We start from the raw sequence: 23,942 nt of genomic DNA, 5'->3' as shown, positions 1-23,942 counted from the left end.
CAAAGTTGTTAATTTTGATAAGAAACGCACGATACTTTAAACATATTTATCAATAAATTGAAACAAAATTTGACCAAATACAAGAACGATAAATTTATAATATTAATGGGACATGAAATGACCTTCCAAAATTACATTTTTTTAAAAATTGGGAGTAGATTGCTGGTATTTATCGGTTTTTAGAGGCAAAAACGTTGCAAATTGTTTATAATATGGATATATCTTGCATTTCTGAATAATATATTTTCTATATATTATAAACTTTAATATTGATATAGGCAGTGCCTTTTATATGGGTGATAACAAATAAGAAAACCCAAAAAATGTATGAAAAAATGTTATTATTCACTAAATTGAAAATTGTCGACTTAAATCCCGATCAAATACATGTCGACTATGAAAAGGGGCTGCAAAACGCATTGAAACATCATTTCCCGAAAGCACAAATTGTTGGTTGCTACTTCCATTTTGTTTATGTAAGTACACAGAGGCAGCAATTAATTGTTCTCAGTCAAATATTAAAAAAAATATATAAAATATGAAAAATGTTTTTAATTAAAAGATAATTAGGCTTTGAGAAGTATTGGAAAATATCATTAATTTAGTCTTTATAATTGTTATTTGAAGATGACATGAATGTTCTATTGGGTTTTTGAACGGATATAAATTTTTTAGTTCATTAATATTATAGTTTATCTCACGTTCATTATAATAAACTATATACATTTATTTTTTTTTTAAGTAATTGAATGCATATTTTAATTTCATATTAAATAAGCAAATGAACGACTGTTATCAATGTATGCAGCACAATCTCACTACTTCAACTAAGCCTCAATATCTATATGTATAATATAAATTGATGCAAAAATATAGAACTTGTCTATATATCTTAAAAACTAAAAGTCGTAAAAAAATGTATATAATAATATTGTGATATTTTTAAAAATCTATTAATGCAGTAATTCGTTTAACTGTAGGTAGAGTGATGAAGTAAATATCAAAGTTAGCTTGAATTTTTTAAACGGAAACATCAAATTTTATTGCATATTCTTGTAGCTTATCTGAAGAACTTTCCAAAACACTATATATACTAAACTATCATTTTATCCTGTATAGCTCACTGGTTATATCGATTGAAATCAAATATTTGAGCGGATTATGCGTGTGTATTCGTAGCTGCGTGCGTGCATCACACACAATCTGTCTAATTCAGTAACTGACACCTATACACAAATTGAAGCTTAAATATTTAATGAATGACAAAATGATAAAATAGCTCGGTAGAAAATTTTGGAAAGCTCTTGGGATAAGCTACAAAAATATGCTATTTAATAAAATAGGGTGTTTCACTTGAAAAATTAAGAGCCCTTCAAATTTCGTTCATCACTTCATCTAAGTTTAAACGAATCACATTATCTAGTAGATATTTAAAAATAATACAGATTATTACTTACAACATTTTCTCTAAGACCCCTACATTTCGAGATATTAAAACGGTTTTACACTTTTGCCTCACTCTGTACAATTTCAAGGCAAATTATAGGAACAATTGGAGGAAATGATAAAATCACTTATTATTTTTGAGAGATCGTGAAATAGCACAGAAGATTATATAAATTAAAAAACTTAAAAAGGATTTCATATTTAAATGACGTTTCGAGGCGATATTAGCGGTTTCAGTCTTTCAATTTAGTTTAAGTCAAACAATGTATATTTCAAATATTTTTCATTATTTTGTATATCATTATTTCGATAATTGCATATCGGCAAACGAATTGGCTGTTCTTACAATTAAATATGGCTAGTTGAAGACAATAGCTGTGCAATTAACTAAGACTTCTTTCAGAATGTTAGAAAGCGAGCAAAAAAATATAAAGTTTTCAGCAATTTTTCAAAACTTTTACCAATGGATAAAATGAAAATTGTACTCATCATGAGAAATCTGTATAACTTGCCACTACTTCCGACATTTTTAATTGAACAGGCATTACAGATAGTTATCGCAGAAATAACAGACGAAATGTCAGAAAGATTTGAAAAATTATTAAATTATTTTAAAAATTATTGGATGAAACGAGTAGATCTTAAACCCCTTTCTGTATTTAACACAGACGACAGAACCAATAATAATATCGAACGATATCATAGGGCACTTAAAAAAGATATGGGATCTCACCCAGATATCTTTAAGTTTATAGGTATGAATAAATTATATGGCTAGCACGAATATTATTTTTGTCTTTTCAATTTTTTGACAGAGTAAATTAGTTACTTATGGAACACATACTGATACATTGAATAATATATTCCTTATTATTGCCATTAAATTGGAAAGTAAAATATTTGACTAAAGTCAATGTTCGTGTTAGCTACATAATAGTAATATATTATTCATTGAAGCTAGTCATTCATCACCAAAAACATGTGGTTTTAAAATGTGCTTAAAACCAATTAAATTCTTTTAATCATTATCTTTTACAGACAAATTAACTGGCATAATATTTATGTACACTATTGAGAACACGCATTATAAAAATGTCAATAGACGCAGAAATGATGCGAAAAATTATGAAAAAAATTTAATAGAGTTATATAAAAACGCATTTAAACATGTTACAAAAGATAATGAAGCAGAAATTATTCTCGATTTCCTAACTTCTTTAGCCAGTTTTAATAAGAAATTCATGAAAAAAATTGATAAGCTAATTCATGTAAGTATTATAAATAAAAGGTGCAAGATTTACGTTATTCACAGTAAAGGATATCTGATGTATAAGATATACACTAGACAAAAGGCGTTATATCTTATATCTGATATGTATAGAAAAGTGGATAATTTGATCTAGTCGAAGAAATTCCTATATAGCAGACATATACGCCTTAAAGAGAGATTAAGTATTATTAAGTTTTAGTTTAAATAAAAAAATGTATTCCTACAATAACTCGGAATCACTAATTTACAAAACGAAAAAAATCCCTTTATATATTATACAATACTTTGGAAACTGATCTCAAGGGCTTTCCGACAAATTATATTGAAAAATAACCATTTCATTTAGTTGTTGATAGATTTTTCAAATAAAAACTAAATATTAAATGGTGCTGGTTTGGCTGAAGTGATGATATACAATGCATGACAATTTAAACGCACGTGTAGAGAAGTACATAGTCGCTTATTTATTTGTAACTTGAAAATGAAAAATCTAGTGAACGGATGAATGAAATGATAAAAAACAATACAATGTAAAAAATTGCAGAGACTAGATGCAAGAATATTTCAGCGTATACATATGACAGATCAATCATGATTATATGTATACACAGTCAACTAGTTAACTGTGGAATAAAGTGTTTTCGATTCGAATCAAAAGTAAAAATTATACAATCATCCGATAAAGAGTTTAGGGTAATTTATATTAATATACATAAGAGGCCTTCAATCGACCTCATCGAATAATCCACTCTTCTACTCATTATAAAAGGGTAAAACGGTATATCATGCTTAAACTCCTATATATATTGTATTTATAATTAATGGGTGTACATTCTTGTAAAGAAATCATCTAATTACATATATTATATTCTTTAAAAAAGGACGAAGAAATTAGAACAAGGGAAGCAGGAGTTTCAGAAATGGAAAATATATAATAAGATCATAATTATAAACATATTATGCATGTATTGTTTATATTAAACCTTAAAAGTTACATATTATAAAAATTTAAATAAAAAATTAAATTAATGATATTATAGTCGCTCTTTTACCTTACTTCTACGTACTGTATTTGTGATATAAGGCATAAATATAAAGTAATACATTATTTACAGTTATTTTTTGTACTTTTCTTTCCACTCCTATAATAAATTTTTCCCATTGAATAGTTATTTATCAAAAACTTTCAGTTATTCACAACGATGAATTCTGCTTATTCTATTTTAGCACGGAAAACTCTTTTGGAGAATATTTGAAGTACTGTTTTTATAACAGTAACAATGAGTTCTTTGTTAGGGTTTACAAGAGTTGAAAGACATTGCCCAAAACACTGAAAGTTACAGAAAGAGCTAATTTTCACTGTCATCAATAATATATTTAATCGACAAGAATTTGTTGTACTCGCGTGCTTTTATAGTTTATAATGAACTTCTTTGTTAATGAACTATCTCAATATATTGCTATGGGTACCCTCAATGAAGCCAAGTAAGTCTGCTGTCAAAATACATATTCCATCTTCGTATATATGTTATTCTTGATCCAATTCTGTAATTATAATTTTTGCAACTTTAATATAATATATTGATAAATTAATACAAGTGATTTATAATGAGATATTTAGAGAATATATCAGCTTACTAATAAGATATGAAGCAGTTTTTGCCTTACAGCTGGACAATATTCTTAATAATATGCTCTTTCCAAGATTTCAAAAGTCAATGAAACCCATATCAGGAAATAAATGAAAATTCATAACTGTACCCTTTCTGTGAGCTGAGGTCTCTTTGTTAGATGATATATACATTTAAAGTTTCTTCGCAGCCTTCTAAATCACTTTGTCAGCAATAATTTAAAACTGGTTTTATTTATAACAGCTGCATTAAAAAAATTGTTATCATAATAATTATTACATTTTCTTAAATTTTATAGATGTTAAGTATATAATATGAAAGATCATTACCTTATTCAAATATATTTCAATGAGCTTATTGTATTGCTGATACACCTAACTCCTAATTTTCAGCATGTTTTCAGCAAATATACATATGCAGTATGCAGCAAAATTGTTTAATCCTTGTTGTTCACAGTTATGTCAATTGCATCCTTGTATTCTTAACGTTTATCTAAATAAAAAGAATGGATCACCATTTTAATATTTAACACACATGTGTAAATGAAATGATATAATGCTTCGCTGCAATATTATGTTAACTGTGTTTATTCGCTTCATCCTCTTTTGCTCCAGTGAGTGTGTATAACATCAAACTATTGCAGATACGTTACACATAAAGCATTCATTTCTTTTACAATAGCAAATACTTAATATAATGAATAATTTTATTAATAATCTGACACTTATAAATTTCAAAAGCTATATCTTTAAGTTGCATAAAATATGCGAGTAAATGTAATGTAATTTATGGTCTAAACCACAATAAAACAGGACTCGGATTGAATACTGCACTTTTCCTCTCAAATAGCATATAGAAACTCCTGCGGCACAAAATTTTAAATAGCTCTTAATGACAGTGAAAGGAAACCTTTCGTAAACTCTTCAAGATTTTTAAAATGCTTCAATAATTTTCACAAAGAACTAATCTATATAGTGTCGCAAAATTAAAATCCAATAAAATTATTCATGTAATAATTAGGCTTATACTTAAAATGATCACCTTTTTATGCAATCCAAACTTTTCGACTCTCATTATTTCTGGTGACTTCATCTCTTCATTAAGTAAGGTAAGATGCTATCAAATTATCATTTCTCATATTTTTATGTATCTTGACAAATTGTGGTATTATAGTTATAACTGAAAAAAACAATTTATGAATTTAAACAAATGTTTTATACGGGTATACTAAGGAAATGGATTTATAAGGATAAAAAACTATTTCTGGCTTACCGATTGAAACTGTTATTAAGAGTATGCTCTCTTCAGCTTATGTTATGCCTATTAATCACGCATCCTCTATTATTTGAAGTTTTCAAATTCTTTTTTCAGTTATTCAAGCACTTCAGTCAAATTATCCACTTTCTTAGCATTCTCCCAAACCTTTCTTCGCTACTAATAGCATATCACTATTTGCAATAATGGCATCTGCATTAAAAGCAGTTATTATAATAATTAAACCATTTAAAATTATAAATACATTGAATAATATGCAAGATCATTTACCTTCAGACATATTAAATCAAGTTCTAGTGCTCGATATATCCACTATATACTTTTCAGGAGAATATTATTATTGAAGACTCTTGATAAGCAAAATATCGCAATTCTTGTTGTCAATAATCGTGCTATTTTGCATATTTCTATTTTTACCTTATTTATACACAATCAGAGAGTATTTTTCAATATTTAACATACACATGAAATATGACAGCAAAACAACCCAATGTTACTTCTTCTTAATTATGCACATCAATCTAGTGGGGAAATATGAGTTTATAAGTAACCTGCAACAAACAATTTACACAAAGCATCGTTTTCTTTTAAATTTAAAAAATTTATTACATAATTATTACTAACCTGATAATTAGAATCACCAAAACAATAACAACCTGTAATCTGACAGTTCTGGCCAACGTTGCCGGATTGTGAATTTTATTTACATTATATTCCACTAGAGGCGCTCGAGAGCTGCGCAAACTTAGTCACTTTCATAACATTACGTAGACAGTATACTCTACACGACAAATTTTTTAGGCGAAATGTCCGGTTACCGTGAAATCGTACCTTTAGGGTTTGACCCAGTTGCAGAGCTGCAACTTTCGAAAAAACACTAGATGCTTCCGCGAATGGATCTGATCGGATCCGGGTTAAAGGGGATTAAGGTAGGACGTATTCAGACGTGATCGAAATTAAAAACAGCATTGGTAAAATTTCAATAAGCAAATGGAGGTAAACTTAGTTATAAACTTTTATTATTAACAGTGAAGTGTCAGGTGAGCAAGTGCCAATAGTGAGTAAAATGTGCAACTGAACCTCTATATTTTTTAATAATTTATTAAAAAGACTTATAAGTGATGAACTTTTATTAAAATCATGTTGTGTTATAAATATGTATAAAAAACATGTATCTGAATTTTAACCTATTATTGTGTAACGTATGGTGTATAAAAATAATTGAAAATATATATTTTAAATGAAATTTATGTTGTTGATATTTTGTCAAGAATAACACATCATTAACTTTTATATTAATAAGAAGGAGTTATATTCTTAAGTCGTAAAGTCCATTGGAGCTTGCAAGTCAACTACGGTTCGCAATAAGATTCTACGAATAAAGAAGATGCAATTCATTGTTAAAATAGATAATCGTTAACTCAAATTTTTTTGCAGAAACCTAATATCAATAGTGACAAGCTTTCATACCTATTTCCAATTGATGATGCTGGAACAGAACCTCTGAGTGCTCTTGACAGCTCTACTGCCACAAGTCTAAGAAACAGCTATTTACGTAAATCTGTCCAATGCCATGCAATACATTTTTCAGAAGCCAGTCTGCTATTATCCAGTTAATGTTTCTACGCAATATAATTAATTTCTTGTTAAGTTTCAAATATACTATATACATTAAGAGGAAATAGCCAATATATTAAAATTCATTTACTTACACCACATCTCATTACGTAACCATGAGTCAATATTTTTGAATGTTGATAGAACAGCTTAGAGTTGCAAAATCACAATGTGTTCCTGTGGATAATGTTGCTGGGTCTTTGGTCTTTCGCAGTATTCTAAAGCAGCAGATTTGCAATGATTTTTCAATTGTAGCCTATATTCGAAGAAAACTTTGAAACTTAAGCTTAAATTGAAGAATATTTGTGGGACTAGTTTTGGCCAAATCAGTATGAATGTGTGATTCGTATGGAAGTGTGTATGATGGATGGGTGTGCGACGCATGCGCAAAGGAATAGGCATGAGAATTAGCTATGTAGAATTGAGAAAGGCAGTTGGTCGAAATAAGGAGAACCTAAGAGACATGTAATCGACACTCCGTCGACGAGAAAAAAGAAAGTGTAGAATATTATTGTTTATTGCTGAATAAAGAACTGAGTAATTTTAAGATTCCGCCAAGCTTTAATTCGCCCTCAGAATTCAGAAGTGGGATTCGAGTGTAGTCTGAGAAAAACGAATCGCGATAATCGGAATTGTTAAAATTGTGCCGGGACCATGCGAGCTCGTACAGACTAGGTTTTATTGCCAATAATCATTGGATGGAGTATGCCGTTATTGAATTGAGGTGTATTTTAATTGTGGAGTCTGGAATCACAGATTGAGTGTTGCTTAGAAAACGTGGGTTGAAGTACATATGGGCCATTTCTTTCGAGGAACTTTCTGGAGCTAACCGACGAATAGCTTTGAATTTGACCTCCTGCCTCTACTCGCAAGGTGAAATATTGTTTGATATATATATGTACGTAGCCGTTACTGTGTGAATAAGACTCAAAACAATACGAAACAATAAGCAGAGGTCGTAATATTTATTGCCCGTGTATTTATCCGGCAGTGATGGCTGCTATTGAAGAATTGTCGAATTATACAGTGCAAGAACTGAAAAGCGTACTTCGATTATTGAATTTAACATCATCTGGTACGAAGACTGAGTTAATAAAGCGAGTGCTAGCAGCGGATGAAAACATTATTAGAAAGATTCCCGACATGCTTGCCAACCAAGTATCTGCTGTGGAGTCAATTCAGGACATACGGAACACGAGCGATGCTCCCGATACAATAATGGGTGGAGATAACCTACCAATGCACATAAGGCAGGAACTAGAAACACTACGCCGTGAAAATGCTTTATTAGAACGTGAGCTGCGGCTTTCATCCCGTAGACAAGAAAACGAAATGCAAAATTTAGCTACTCCAACAGGTAGTAGAACCAGTCGAGGCAGTGTAAACATAAGTGGCATTGGTACTTTGGTTAGCGAGTTTTCGGGCGAAGATGACTCCTTTGTGAAGTGGAGCAAACAAGTGGACTTAATACGGGGAATCTACGAATTAGATGACGATTCCGCTAAGGTGTTGATAGGGTCCAAGTTAAAAGGCCGTGCATTGAGGTGGCTACATTCGAAGCCTGAACACCTAGAACTGCCAACTCAGGCATTATTAGCAGAAATGGCTAACATGTTTGATCACAGGATGAGTAGATCTGCTTTACGCAAGGAATTTGAGTCAAGAACGTGGAGAAGTAACGAGCTGTTCGTGGACTACTATCACGAAAAAATCATCCTAGCAAATAGAATATCCATGGATGAAGCTGAATTGATAGATGCTATAATTGATGGCATCCAGATTCCTTATTTGCGTGACCAAGCAAGAATGCATTGTTTTAAAGATAGAGGAGCGTTATTAGATGCTTTTAGGAAAATAGCCCCAAAAATAGACTCCAGAAATCGAAACGATAAAGAGAAACCGATTCACGGAAAGCAGCAGCAACAGGCAACAACAACAGGAGGTCAAACAGCACCTAGGTGCTACAATTGCTCGGAGATTGGTCATCTATCTACATCATGCACCCAACCCAAGAGAGCTAAAGGCTCTTGTTTCGCATGTGGATCCTCGGACCATATGATTAGAAGCTGCCCGAACAAGAAGAACGCGAGGAAAGACAGCACAACAACAGCTCTAATTGAGGAACCAGCCAACCTATTAACTCTTGAATACCGTTCAAATTCTACTGATCACTTGGAGCGACCCATCAGAAAACCCTTGCAGACGGCCACGAGGGAATATTGTGTTTTGCTCACAAGTGCGGAAGAAAGCGAATATTTCCTTGAAGGATTAGTAGACTCGGGCAGCGTGATAAACCTCATGACCGAGACTGCATATTTGTCCTTTTTCCAAGGCTATAGGTTGAATAAAGATGGAGACCACGCAAATTACGGTGGGGTAAATAAATCTCCTCTAACAATTTACGGTTTTGTTACTCTGAAAGTTAAATTTAAACTGTTAAGTGACCATGTTTTTGATATCAGATTCGCTATTGTCCCAGACGAAACAATGTCGTATAGTTGTCCACTTGGTCGTGAGTTTACCACCTATCCTGGACTATCGATCACTCTAAATAAGACTGTTGCGATGAAGTTTGATAAGGCAGTAAACGAAATCTTGCATATTAATGTGATGGAGGATAAAACAGCTTTCGATGATATAACATTGGATGACTCACTCCCCGTTAGTTATAGAAGCGAACTAATTGACTTATTAAAAGATTATATTAATAACGATTGTGAGCCCGAAACGATTGACTATAACTTTAAAATAGTATTGGTCGAAACCGCGAAACCCTTTTACTTCACCCCACGAAGATTGTCCTGGCACGAGAAGGCTGAAACTAGGAAAATAATTGATGATTTACTGAAAAGAAAAATTATCCGTGAGAGCTGTTCGGATTTCTGCAGTCCAATCGTACTAGTAAGGAAAAGGAACAATAACTTCAGGATGTGTGTGGATTACCGTGCTTTAAATAAAATTACGATTAAAGATCGGTACCCACTCCCGCTCATTGAAGACCAAATCACCCGGTTAGCGAATAAGTCAATCTTCACTAGCCTAGATTTAAAGGATGGATTTCACCACATCCCGATTGCTGAGGATTCGGTGAAGTTTACCTCCTTTGTAACACCGGAGGGTCAGTTTGAATATTTGCGGTTACCATTACGGCTACCGCTTCCCCGACCGCCCGATTCCCCGACCACTACTTGCCGACCCCGCGCCGCAGAGCCCCGTTCGGACATCACCAAGCTACGAAGCAGACGACACGGATAGCCGAGACGCTACGAAACCCAGGGAACAGTGCGAATGCGGATCCCAGTCAATTTGATAGGTGATAATTGACTGATAGATCGAGAGCATGCGCTGTTGCCCTGAAGAATAATGAAATCCTAGGAATTAGGAAAAGGACCCGGAGCCCAGGACGAACGAGGAAACTGAGGACCGGGCCACTTCTGTTCTACAGTTAGAACTGCCCGCCGTGCCGAGCTTCTCGCACACATTGTGTAAGAGAAACAGAAGGGTCGTCGCCGTAATTTAAAAGGAGCTTCGTCTTTTAAATACGGGCCCCTTCTTCGGAGTATTAAGTGGTCCCGACGTGGGATTTGTGGAGTTGGGAAATCGTGGTCGAAGTGGTCGCTGCCGTGTTTTTCCCCCCCGAGTTTCCCCTGTCCCAGTTCTCCCTCACGTTCTTCCCCGTCTACCCCCGCTCACCCTTTTCCCCTTTTTAGTCCGCCCCTGAGTAAATCCCTCCCCGTGTTAAAAGTGAGAACCCGAAAAATAGTGTACGCGCGTATAATAAGTGTGCGTGAGCATCGCGGGAGGCCCCCCTCCTTGAGTTTAGTGGAATAAAGACAGATTCCAGGACAAACTTTTAGTGTTTTTTTTTTGTTATTTGCAACCTCCATGTTAAAAATGGGCGCCCAACGTGGGGCTCCGCCGTGAGTGGAGTGCTCAATTGCCCGCGAGTGTGCAGTTTTTTTCGGTTTCTCGCTTCTTAACGGTTTCCCTTTCCCTTTCCCCTCCCCCCAGTGCGACCGTTGCTTCGACCTCGAGTTCCCGCGCTCCGTCGTGTCGCGGGTGACCGGACGAGTGCTATATTTTGGTTTTGTTTGTTTTGAGTGTTGACTTAGTGATTTTGAAAACTTTTAAACTGTCGCCCGATCTGCTGCCCTGTCGCACCAACCCGCCGCTGCCGCCGTCTCTCGCCGCCGCCGCTCACCGCCACCACCGCCATTACCGACGCCCCCCCCCCCCCCACACCCGGATTGACAGCTGGGACTACCTGGTCGGCGAATAAAGGTAGGTGATGAGCTTAAATATTCCCTCTCCTTCCGATTCCCTTTTAAATAATTATCGCGACGTGGTCCGTGTCCTCCCTTTGCAGGTCGTGCTATTAATTCTACGTTCGTACGGGCTCGAATTAACCGGTTTCCCCCCTGTTCTTCGCGATCGACTTTTCAGGTTTCGTCAGCGGTATTTTTTCGGTGACATGTCCATCCCCTGGGAGATGGACATGGACGTAAGGGCCGCGGGGAATCAAACCGAGTCCTTCGACAGTGAAATTAGCGGGGATTCTTATTATTGGGATTCGATGCTCGCGCCGGACCGCCCTAGTTTACCCCCTTCGACCTTGACGTTTTCAGCTGATTATGATTTACTCCCGAGTGACCAGATACTGGACCCTGCAACTACTCCTGCTAACCCTGCTACCCCCGCTACCCCCGCTACCCCCGAACCGAACCAACCCCCCCCCCCCCCGCTTCTACTGCACCCCCCGAGTCGACCCAACCCCGTGAACCCCAATTAATAGATTTGTCCTTAGAAGAAATTCCGCCTACCCCTCACCGTTCTACCCGTCAACCCCGTCGGCCCGTTGTTAGTTTCTCCTCTCCGGTCGCGACAACAATCGCCGAAAATTCTTCGTGCATTCAGGATTCGGCATGGACTGTGCCACCGCATCGGTCGAACCCCTTCCACCCTCTTTCGTTTACAGGTACTTCCGCGCCAAGATATGAAAATGTACCCTTAGCCCCCGCCGATGACTACCCTCCTCCCCTACCGCCCAAGCCGCCCCGTTTACAGGTTTCTCGCACCCAGGATCGTGTGCCAGCCCCCCGCAGACTGCCCACAACCCCGTTAACGCATCCACCCTCTACCTCCTACCGCTCTACCCCTCAACCCCCCCCCCCCCTCCTTCCACCCCCCTCCCCCGCAATCCTCAGTTTCTTTGGAATTCAGCCTCGATTTTACATAGTACTTATACTATGGTTCCGTCCCGTCCGACCACCCCTCACCCCCCTCACCCCTCTAGATTGCACGGACCGAAACAGCATGAAGCGGCGCCGCCAATGGCACGCCAAGCTTCATACCCAGTAGGTTTCAACGCAGAGTCTAGAGCCTCCCGTTTCCTCCCATCTCTTCCTACCCCTCCCCGAACCAAACTACCCCTCTCAAACACTACCCTTCGTAACTTGGACCCTTTCCAATCTGAAGTCTCCCTATTTTCCGAAACCCTCACCCCTGAGATGCGCGCGTGGGACAGTCTGACCAAGTATATGCCCATTTTTACGGGACAGTTCGACGAGGATTCACGGGAATTCTTAGCCGAACTGAACGAATTGATTAAAGGAAGACGATTGACGGAAGCTGCCGTCCTTCGCGCCCTCCCCGCCGCTCTTGCCGGTACTGCTTTGAGCTGGTACCGACTCGAAAGCCCCTCATGGACCCGATACCGCGATTTTCTCGACGCGTTTTCCAGGACCTTCGCCATTTCTCACCCCGCCCACGTTATCCGACGAGAAGCAGAAGCCAGGACGCAAGGCCCCCAGGAACGACCCCTTGAATTCGTGATAAAGATAAGGAAGATCCTGGAGAGATTGGACCCCCCGATGGATTTGGAACACCAATTAGACTTGACCTACCACAACCTGCTGCCCGTTTACCGCCAGAAGATCGCCCGGGAAGGGCTAAGGAGTTTTCAAGACCTGCTGATCGAGTGTCATCAAGTGGATACACGAAGACTAGCGGATCGCTCCAAACATCCTGCCCCTCCCCTCCCGTCCGTCTCCCTGTTTCCTTCCGAAGCATATAACTATGTCACCATCCCCCGCAATCCAGCTGCCCCCGTCCAAGCCGAACTAACCATAGTTCAAGGACAGGAACCCAAAATCACTTTTCCCCCTAGCCCTCCTCCTACCCGTCACCCCTCCCTGCCGATTGCCCCTGCTGCTAAACCTTCCAAAGCCAAACCTGAAAAAATCGTAAAGTCCCTGAATAAAATAACCCCTCCCCCGCTCCCGACCACCCCGCTAGACCCAAATCTACCCCTCCCTGGAAGTCCCGCCACCGGAGACCCGGACATGGAGAAAGCCCGCCCACCTCAAGACACGTGTTGGAACTGCCACCAGCTGGGACACCGATTCCTGATTTGCCCACATCCTCGTGGGAAATTTTGTTACAGCTGTGGACAAATGGGCACCTATACGAAGATCTGCCCCAACTGTAAAACACGCAAACTTCAGGGAAACGAACAGAAGGGAAATCGTTAGGACTCGGCGATTTAACTGTTCCCCCGAAGAGTCCCCGAAATGCCGTCGATTCCCTCCCCGAACTCTCCCCCGCGACCCCCCTCGAACAGGACCCCCGATATTTTTTAACGCTGCGGATTGGCCAACACACTTTCCCGGCTCTCTTGGACAGTGGAGCGGCTCGTTCTTACTTCGGACGTCGACTAGGCGAAATTTTGAAGAAACATCTACGGCCAATCACCGCCTACATCCAAGTGGCTAACGGAGCCGTGGAACCGGCCCAGGGAGAAGCCCGAGTCCGCTTCCGACTGGACGACCGGGACGAGATTTTGGTAATTCGAGTGTGCAAGGCCTTGGGATATGACTGCATCCTAGGAGTGGATTTCCTAGAAGCCTTGCAAATCACCATGGACTTCGCCCAGCTGACTTGGAGAACCCCGAATTCCTCTCCCCGACCCCTCCGTCCCTCTGGTCCCACCGAACTTCTAGTGAACCTTACCCTTGCCAGCCTAGCCCTGATTGACCCTACCCCGTCCGAACAAGAAACCCTGCAATCCCTCTGTGGAACGTTCATGCCCACTCCCGACCAAGCTCTCCCCCCTACTCCCCTTACTTCCCACCGAATTGACGTCCAAGGCCATCCCCCCATCAAGCAACGTCCCCGTCGCCTCTCCCCCGCCATGCTCAAAGTCGCTCATGCAGAGATCCAGGACATGCTGGCCGCTGGGATAATAGAACCGTCCAGTAGCGCATGGAGTAGCTGTCCTGTGATTATTAAGAAGAACAATGGAAAATTCCGCTTCTGCATCGATTACCGAGACGTAAACCGAGTGACGAAAAAGGACGCTTATCCCCTGCCCAATATAGATGCCATTTTGGATGGACTACGTACTGCCCGGTATATCACCAAGTTCGACCTGAGCCAGGCCTACTTCCAAGTCCCCGTCGACCCCGATTCCCGCGAAATTACCGCGTTCACCGTCCCGGGAGCTGGTTTATTCCAATTCACCCGCATGCCCTTCGGTCTCACCAACGCCCCCGCCACTTTTCAACGCCTGATGGAACAACTAATACGCCCGGAATGGTCTACCCACGTGTTTGCCTACTTGGACGACATCATCGTCGTAAATGAGACCTTTGAGGACCACGCCGCATATGTAGAAGCAGTGTTGAAGGCATTGAAGGCTGCGAACCTCACTGTCAACCCCGAGAAGAGCGAATTATGCTGCCAACAAGTAGGCTACCTGGGGTATATAATCGACAAAGACGGCTTGAGAGTGGACCCGGAAAAGACTGCCCTGATCATGAAGTACCCTGCCCCGAGAAAGGTCAAGGAACTACAGCGCTTCCTAGGAATGGTGGGCTGGTACGCCCGATTCATCGACATATTCTCGGAATACAAGGTTCCCCTGACCCAATTATTGAAGAAGGATGTCCCGTGGCAGTGGGAGAATGACCAACAGACCGCCTTTGAATCCCTGAAGTCCGCCCTGTCCTCCACCCCTGTTCTCCTTCGCCCCGATTTTTCCCAGCCCTTTATCCTCCAGACCGATGCTAGCAACTCTGCGATCGGTGCTGTCCTCACCCAAGTAAGCCAAGGAGCCGAGCTTCCGGTGGTGTTCGCGAGCCGAGTACTAACCCCTGCTGAAAGGAACTATTCGACGACGGAAAAGGAATGTCTGGCGGTTTTGTGGGCCGTAAAAAAGTTCCGCCCGTACATCGAGGGTACGGCTTTCCGCGTTATAACGGATCATAGTAGTTTGCGGTGGTTGCAGAGGCTGCGCGACCCCACCGGAAGACTCGCCCGATGGGCGCTGGCCTTGCAATCCTTTGACATGACCATCGAACACCGCAAAGGCTCAGCTAACGTCGTCCCCGATGCCCTGTCCCGTATGTATCCCTCCCTGACCACTGCCCTTGCCACCATCGGATCCTCCCAAAACAATTGGTACCTCACCCGATTAAAAAACGTCCGCGAAGCCCCTTGGAAATATCCCGACTGGCGAGTCCATGAGGATAAACTATATTATCATCGGCCTAACCCCCTAATCGAGCCCGCCTTAGAAGACACGAATGCGTAGAAATTAGTTTTGCCCCCCGAAAGCCGCCCTAGAGCCCTCAGCGACGCACACGATCCTCCCCAGTCAGGCCACTTAGGAATAGAGAAGACCTATGCCCGCCTTGCCCAAAATTTTTACTGGCCCGGAATATACCACTCAGTCGTGAAGTATATTCGGACCTGTCGCCCTTGCCAAACCCACAAACATTCCACCCAGGGCCCTCCGGGATTGATGCGTGAAAGAGTAGTGGAGGAACCATGGACGTTGGTAGCTGCCGATATAATGGGGCCCCTTCCGCAGAGTAAGAATCAAAACAAATATCTGTTGGTCTTTCAGGACAATTTCACAAAGTACGTCGAATTGAAAGCTCTGCGGAAGGCGGACGGGAAATCCATTGCCTCGGCCCTCTCCTCCCTTATCGTTCATCGCTGGGGTTGTCCGACGTTTTTCCTTACGGATAACGGCACGGAATTCGTGAACAAGGACATCAAGGCCCTAACGGAAGCGTACGGAATAACCCAGATCACCACCCCACCCTACCATGCCCAATCCAACCCCGTCGAGCGCGTTAACCGTACCCTTAAAACCATGCTCGCGATGTACGTCGACGGAGATCACCGGGAATGGGACAAAAAATTAGAGGCCCTCCAGTTCGCGCTAAACACTTCCACCCAGAGCTCCACCCAATTCTCCCCCGCTTTCCTTAATTTCGGCAGCCACCCCCTCCCGATTAAGACCCTAATGAAAGAGCCCTCCCCGACCACGTACGAGCCCCGAGACACGGTAACCTGGGCCGACAGAGAGTGCGTAATTTAGGACACTTGCGGGACTTGGTCAAGAAAAACCTCGGTGAGGCCACTCTACGCCAAGCTGCCAGATACAACGAAGGACGACGGGACGTCACATTCCAGGTGGGCGACCAAGTCTTGCGGAAGTATTATGTACTCTCGTCCGGCACTCAGGGTTTCACCTCCAAGCTTGCCCCTAAATTTATCGGTCCCTATACGATAGAAACAGTACTATCTCCAGCCGTGTATCAACTGAAGGGGGAAGATGGCACCCTAGTACCGCGAGTCCATATCAAGGACTTGAAACCCTACCACGCAGCTTCCACCGACTCACCCACCCCGACCGAATCGCCCACCCCCGTCTTTCCCCCCGTACAAGCCGCAGGACCGAAGAATCAGCACAGGAAAAGAACGGGACCGGCAGGACTGCGCTCCAGTAGGGAGCCCTCGCCGGTGCCCGAACCACCTCAGCGTCCTCTCCCCAAACCGCCTCAACGTCCTCCCCCCATAACGCCCCGAAGTCCCCCGCCAATACCGCCCCGATCTTCTTCTCCGCCACCTCCTATTCCTCCCCGATCACCGATTCATCTACGACCCCGAGTCCCTTCCCAGCCACCCCTCAAAAACCGCCGACTTCGTCGCCCCAGTTTCCCCGATCGCCCCGTAACGTCCTCTCCCTCCCTGCCACGTCTGTCCCGTTTGCCCCAAACTCAGGCCCTCCCCGACGACCCCGCCAATAGGCCCTGATTACGCCACCGTCGGTAGAACAATGATCTCTAGTAGATTTCAGATGAGGATGAGGACAATAAGGCGCTTATAGCGGGAGGTATCGTATATTCGCGGCCTCGAAGGTCGCCCGGGAAAAGAAACATCGAGTCGCGGCTTATTAATCCCCTCCGGGGGCTAGAATTCTCGTACCATCCGTCTCAATAAATTCCGAAAATTAGCGCATGTCCCATCCATATATAGATTCTAGTTCGCGAATGTCCACCCCCCTACCCCCGATTCCAGCTGTCGCGGCTTTGGACAAGCCAATTAATTAATAGGAGTGATATCCCGGTTGGGGCAAAGCCCCCCGGTTCCATGCATACCTCCCACTCCTCCATCCAGAAGCTCATCGCCGGCCACGCTGTCCAGGTAAGATCATATTTTTCAGTTCTTTTGGTTGTGTGTCTTAAGAGTGGGTGTGCGGTGATTGGAGTTGCGCCACCGGGGTCTGGGTTGCAGCAATCGGGTTTGTTTCTTTCGCGAACTAGCACTCGTCGGTTCCCGCGTCGCGTGTGGATTCGCCCCTCCCTTTCCCTAGGTCGTGGCCCCTTTTTTAATTTTATTCTTTAGTATCATCGGATACTATCTGTTAAGATTGGATCGGTGGACGACCCCACTGATTCTCCCTTCCGTCCGATAGGACACCAACAAAAATTTGTGTACTTGGCTACTCGGCCTCGGCAGCATGGACCTAGCGCAGCGGCGCTAGAGCCCAAGAACAAGTAAAGGCGTCAGACGCCATAAATATAAAATTGTATAGAGTAAGAGGCTATGGCCCCCAGAAAACAAAACTGTATATAGTAGTTCTAAGTATATTGCCCCCTGGATATTGCTATCCCCCCCCCCCGTTCGCACCCTAGAGTATGGGTTTTTATAGAAAATTAAGAAAATTGTCTAAGGGGATCCCTCTCGTCGATGCCTCACTAGAATAAGAGTAGTTAAGTATAGCTTAGATAAGTGTCAAGCCTATTGCCCCCCCCCCCCCGAGGTCCGAGCTAAGTGGGGAGGAGTTGTAACGTGGTAGAATACACGTTACAGAAATGAATAGGTCTTTTAGTTTCTCCCGTCCCCCTTAGCGCCTCCTGCGACCCCCCCGGTATGAATGTGTATGTGTGTGTGTAGCCTGATAAACCTTCCGTGGAGCGACGATGTAGTTTTCCGATGTAGGAATATTGTAAGTGTCGACCACGGAAGGAGAGTAGATGTTTTTAGTAAATGGTATGATTGGGAATTGGGCGAATGTTTGCAGGATTAGGTGTAAATAGTATTATAGAAATTAAGAATATTTTATTTCAGGCTAAAACTAGTATTCATAAGTCTCCTCTGCTCCAACATGAGCTTGAAAACTGTTGTTCTCCTATCCTCTACTCTCCTATGCCCGAATGCCTATATTGCCCTCTCACTCTCACCTTCCCGCTGAGCGCGACTGTTTACGCGACGCTACTACCGTCCCCTCACCGCAAGTCCCCGCCGAGCGCTCCACCCATGCCTTTCCTCTACCGCGCCTCGCCGCTAGCGCGCCGAGCCACGATCTCCCTTGCCCGCGCTATCCCCGCGCCACGGCTACCGCTTCCCCGACCGCCCGATTCCCCGACCACTACTCGCCGACCCCGCGCCGCAGAGCCCCGCCCGGACATCACCAAGCTACGAAGCAGACGACACGGATAGCCGAGACGCTACGAAACCCAGGGAACAGTGCGAATGCAGATCCCAGTCAATTTGATAGGTGATAATTGACTGATAGATCGAGAGCATGCGCTGTTGCCCTGAAGAATAATGAAATCCTAGGAATTAGGAAAAGGACCCGGGGCCCAGGACGAACGAGGAAATTGAGGACCGGGCCACTTCTGTTCTACAGTTAGAACTGCCCGCCGTGCCGAGCTTCTCGCACACATTGTGTAAGAGAAACAGAAGGGTCGTCGCCGTAATTTAAAAGGAGCTTCGTCTTTTAAATACGGGCCCCTTCTTCGGAGTATTAAGTGGTCCCGAAGTGGGATTTGTGGAGTTGGGAAATCGTGGTCGAAGTGGTCGCTGCCGTGTTTTTCCCCCCCGAGTTTCCCCTGTCCCAGTTCTCCCTCACGTTCTTCCCCGTCTACCCCCGCTCACCCTTTTCCCCTTTTTAGTCCGCCCCTGAGTAAATCCCTCCCCGTGTTAAAAGTGAGAACCCGAAAAATAGTGTACGCGCGTATAATAAGTGTGCGTGAGCATCGCGGGAGGCCCCCCTCCTTGAGTTTAGTGGAATAAAGACAGATTCCAGGACAAACTTTTAGTGTCTTTTTTTTGTTATTTGCAACCTCCAGGTTACAGTGTATATTTATTTTGGATTCTGTTGTAATAAATAGCTCAAAAAACGATGTTTTATTATTATTTTAGAAGAATAAATATAAAGAAACTTATGAGTAATTATAAAAGGTATTGTAGTATCCTGCATGAAGTTTATTAGGTTAAATAATTTTCGGAAGTGTACATATACTCCACCTGTAAGCAGTAAGATACATTTTAAAATAACAAGGTAAGTATTCTGAAGGACTGCCTACATGCGTTTGTTAAATATAAAAAGGATTTATTATTGAAAAAAAGTAATGAAGCGTAATAATTATTTATCTTTACTTTAATCTATTATAAAGTGATGAAATGTTAAGATTTGGTGGGGCAAGTAAACCTTATGTTTAACTTCTAAGGTATATTCTGCTACAATAAAACTTAAATTTTATTTCACTTTATGTTTTTTAAAAAAATCTACGTCATATACGGTTTTAAGAATACAATAAATTGCTTTTAAATTTGTAAACAAAGTGAGGTTATGTAAATAGAATCACAGTGTATCTTACATATTTATCTGTTTTTATAAATATTTTATGTACATTTTAGAAATGATATGCATAATAAATAAGTAACGTTTTAGTGTAGAAAGCATAGGCATTACATACTCTTATTAAACCTATATATCAAAGACCAAGCATGAAACAATATTTCAATTAATCTTAATATATAAAAATGAACAGTGGTAGATAATTTTCAATAGCAGTCCATATTTACTGCAAAGAACTCATAATATTGTTACGCTTAAGAGCCCCAAAATTATTTCTTACTGGATAAGATGATGAATGATTACTAGGTAAGTTGAAACTGTGACTTGGCGAAGATAATGATAGGATGTCAATATTTTCTTTATCTAAAATACATATGTTGTGTATAACACAACAGGCCACAATGTAATAAGGAATTAATGTTAATTTTTTAATAGGTAAACAATTTAATACACTCCTCATGCGACCTTTTAACATTCCAATGCATCTCTCTACTGCTACCCTTGCACGTGCGTGACAATAATTATATTTCTTTTGCTCTTCCGATAAGAACCCATTATCTCGAAACGGTGTTAAGAGATGTTGGTGCAATTCATATGCACTATCGCCGAGTAAATGTGAGTCCTGAGGAAATTTACTTTCTTCGTTGAGGAAATCTGCAATTTCTGACTGCCGAAAGACTCTTTGGTCGTGTACTGAGCCGGGATGCCCAGTGCAGCAATGTAGTATTAGTCCTCTGTGATCACATACTACCTAAATGAAAATAGATATAGATATACTGTGATGCAATAAAAATAATTAACCTTTACGATTAACATAATCAATAGCGTTACTTTGGGGTGCTTGTATTTCAATGTGCGATCCATCTATAGCACCAATAACTTTTATGAATCCACTTGATTCTTCAAAGCTTTGCATTATAACATCGGCTTCATTCACAGTAGGCCATTTAATGAAAACAGGTGCTTTTTTGAATAGAGCTTGACAAACCCTATGTACTGCCCTAAATGCAGTAGCTTTTCCTACATTAAAACGATCAGAAACTGACCTATAGAAACAAAAACAATATACAAAACATACATATGTTCGCACATAGAATTAAAATAAATAGATTAAGTTTATATATTATTTTATAATACATACCTATATGAAGCAGTGGTAACCATCTTCCACAATGCAATCATCAATTGACTGTAAGGAGGGATTGCAGGGCACCCTTTCACTTTTCTTAAAGATCATCAGCTAATAGGTCAGTTAGGTTATGAAAAGTTCTTCTACTGATTCTGAAATAAAAAGAGAAATGCCATAATACTACTTTTCATTTCAATATCGAGAAATAGTGTTAATAAACTTTTAAGTAAAGAAAGTATTTACCTAAAATGACGCTGGAAATCATCTTCACTATAGTTATCAACAACGTTAATATAATTTTCAATCCTAGGATTTAATTTACGTTTTCCTCTTAATTGAAGACATATTTCCCAATCTTAATCTGAGCTTGAGTTTGAAGATGATGAAGATTCATTTATAGAAATATAATGAATAACTGCATGAGCGAGATTCTCCATAATATCTTCTTTTTATTATACATAATAGCCGTTTTTTCCGTTGCATAGGTAAATAAGTACAAAAATCAACTATGATAGAGATTACCATCAATAATAAAAAACAGGCTGCATAATAGGTGAGCCTGGGTGAGCCTACAGCCAACAGAAAGCAACTAGTCTCATTTGGGACATTTGTGTATATTATATTCTCGAAATTTGTAGCTATCCAGTACCCAGCTTCATTTACCTTTACCACACTTAAAAGTTCGAGCTTTGAACACACCTTTACTCGGTTTTAACGGTGGGGCGCTCTAGGCTATTATGGCGATATTCCACTCACGGGCGCAAAGTTCGATCACAACATTTATGGTCGTATGTAAAACGACATAATACAGCCCGTAGGCCATCTCGACCTCAAGTGGAAAACGCCCATGCTAGTTGTAGCAGAAAGAGGTGTGAAATGGAAAAATTTCAAATAGTGAGGTTACTAAAGTAAAAATGGAAAACAATGAATGGAAGTAAGAATATTCGAACTTTCCATTCATTATTTTCCATTTTTACTTTAGTAACCTCACTATTTGAAATTTTTCCATTTCACACCTCTTTCTGCTACAACTAGCATGTAAACACTTCTCCACTCCAAAATGGCGGATAGGTCTCATTTTTCGTATTCATCTATTGGTAACGGACCATTTCATGTTGGCACTACATGATATTGACCAATCAGCGCTCTCAGATACCATCATCCTGAGCGCTATAGTCAACTAACACGAATCTTATATATGCCGCCGTTAGAAAATCGCCCTGTATATTAAGTGGCTATGTTTACATCATTGAAGGTTTGACCAGAGATGAAACGGGAGATTGCTCATGCCGTGCTAAACGATGGGATCGAAGCGCCGCCTATCGGCAAGGATTGCTTCGGGACACGGCACAAGGTGGCCAACTTTAGCATCCAGATGATTATGCCCTCGCGCCATCTATCGAAACTGATGCGAAACAACACGGCAGAGCTTCGAATAGGGTAAAACAGATCTACATTAGAGAATTTTATAATTTAAGAAAATATTTTTATTTTAGCGTAGAAAGATACACGAAAATAGCATTAATTTGTTAACAAACGAAATTAATAAAATTATTATACATATACCCTACATTATTATTACAATATCCTTCTTAAATTTAAATATATGACTTCCAGATGATTTGTTTGATATATATATATATATATATATATATATATAGACAGTAAAACATACCGATCACAAATAAGATGAGAGCGTTTGGTAGAGGGTAAAGTGCCATAAAATTTTATAGTTACTTTCTAGGGATGGAGCTTTCGATGAGTAGACTATATTATAATGTATTTTGTGCGCATGCGTGCGAGTAGAAGAAACTTACGAACACAAGTAATCCAAAAATGTTTTCATGTAAATGTGTGTGCATTGATACTTACAGCTGAAATTAAAAGATTATAATAAGTAATATAGAAAGTTTGAGGCATAAAAGAATTAAAAGTATAATAACCATCTCTGTAAGAAAACCAAAGAGAAATGGCCTGTCATTCACTATACATATTGATGCCATATGGCATATGCACAAAGAATATAACAAAAATACTTTTAGATAAGTATATCTTTTGTATATAATAAGTGCATATTCAAGAATAAATCTTTTGTATGCTTTGTGGATGTATTTTGTTTATTTTACAGATTTAATCATTTATTTATTGTAAGCCATCTTCAATTTTTTATTGATCTGAAGTTTACATAGAAAGGAAATCTCCCACAGAATAATTTCCATACCCTTCGACAAAGAGTGAAAGATCAACTTAGTAATTTTTGACATATTGTCTAACAATAGCATGTTATATATTGTGTTTATATGCTTGATTAACACTAATACTTTACATATCGAAAGTACTCTTGAGTATTTAATTAGAAAAATTTCATCATACAGTCTTAGGTCTAGTTGAGATAGTGTCTTTAATAGGTCTATTGATTTGATATTATTTGTAATATTCTAATGTATTTTTCATATTATTATTATATGTCGAGTTTCGAAGCTGCAATTAAGATCCTCATACCGTGTTTAATGATTACAGGAAGTTCAACTTATATATAAAAGAAGAAAATATTTGGAATTGTCATACAAGAATGAGATAAGGAAATGGAGGAATTTTTACCAGCAGCCATAAAGGAAATTTCACAAGTATTTTCTG

The 23,942-nt window shown here is 40.3% G+C and overlaps 1 protein-coding gene and 1 long non-coding RNA gene across 2 annotated transcripts; both read right to left on the bottom strand.

Annotated features, from left to right (window-relative positions):
• Positions 1–3,694: 3,694 nt before the first annotated feature.
• Positions 3,695–6,268, bottom strand: LOC136776714 (uncharacterized). Its single transcript, XR_010823130.1, has 6 exons — positions 5,893–6,268; positions 5,620–5,814; positions 5,389–5,526; positions 4,677–4,839; positions 4,355–4,590; positions 3,695–4,261 (listed from the first exon to the last, which is right to left on the bottom strand). It is a non-coding gene; the product is annotated as an uncharacterized lncRNA (long non-coding RNA).
• A 14,018-nt stretch (positions 6,269–20,286) lies between these two features.
• LOC136774781 (putative nuclease HARBI1) lies at positions 20,287–21,340 on the bottom strand. The gene is made up of 4 exons (XM_066729243.1): positions 21,318–21,340; positions 20,991–21,222; positions 20,404–20,927; positions 20,287–20,305 (listed from the first exon to the last, which is right to left on the bottom strand). The coding sequence occupies exons 1-4, from the start codon at positions 21,338–21,340 to the stop codon at positions 20,287–20,289; spliced, it is 798 nt and encodes a 265-aa protein (XP_066585340.1).
• Positions 21,341–23,942: the final 2,602 nt, after the last annotated feature.

The sequence above is a fragment of the Prorops nasuta genome, unplaced genomic scaffold, assembly GCF_024137725.1.
Source record: "Prorops nasuta isolate Cenicafe-Biocafe unplaced genomic scaffold, Cenicafe_Pnas_1.2 PNAS00001, whole genome shotgun sequence".
Classification (NCBI taxonomy): Eukaryota; Metazoa; Arthropoda; class Insecta; order Hymenoptera; family Bethylidae; genus Prorops; species Prorops nasuta.
Note: the sequence above shows the minus strand (reverse complement) of the source record. Positions and strands in the feature narration are given on the sequence as shown.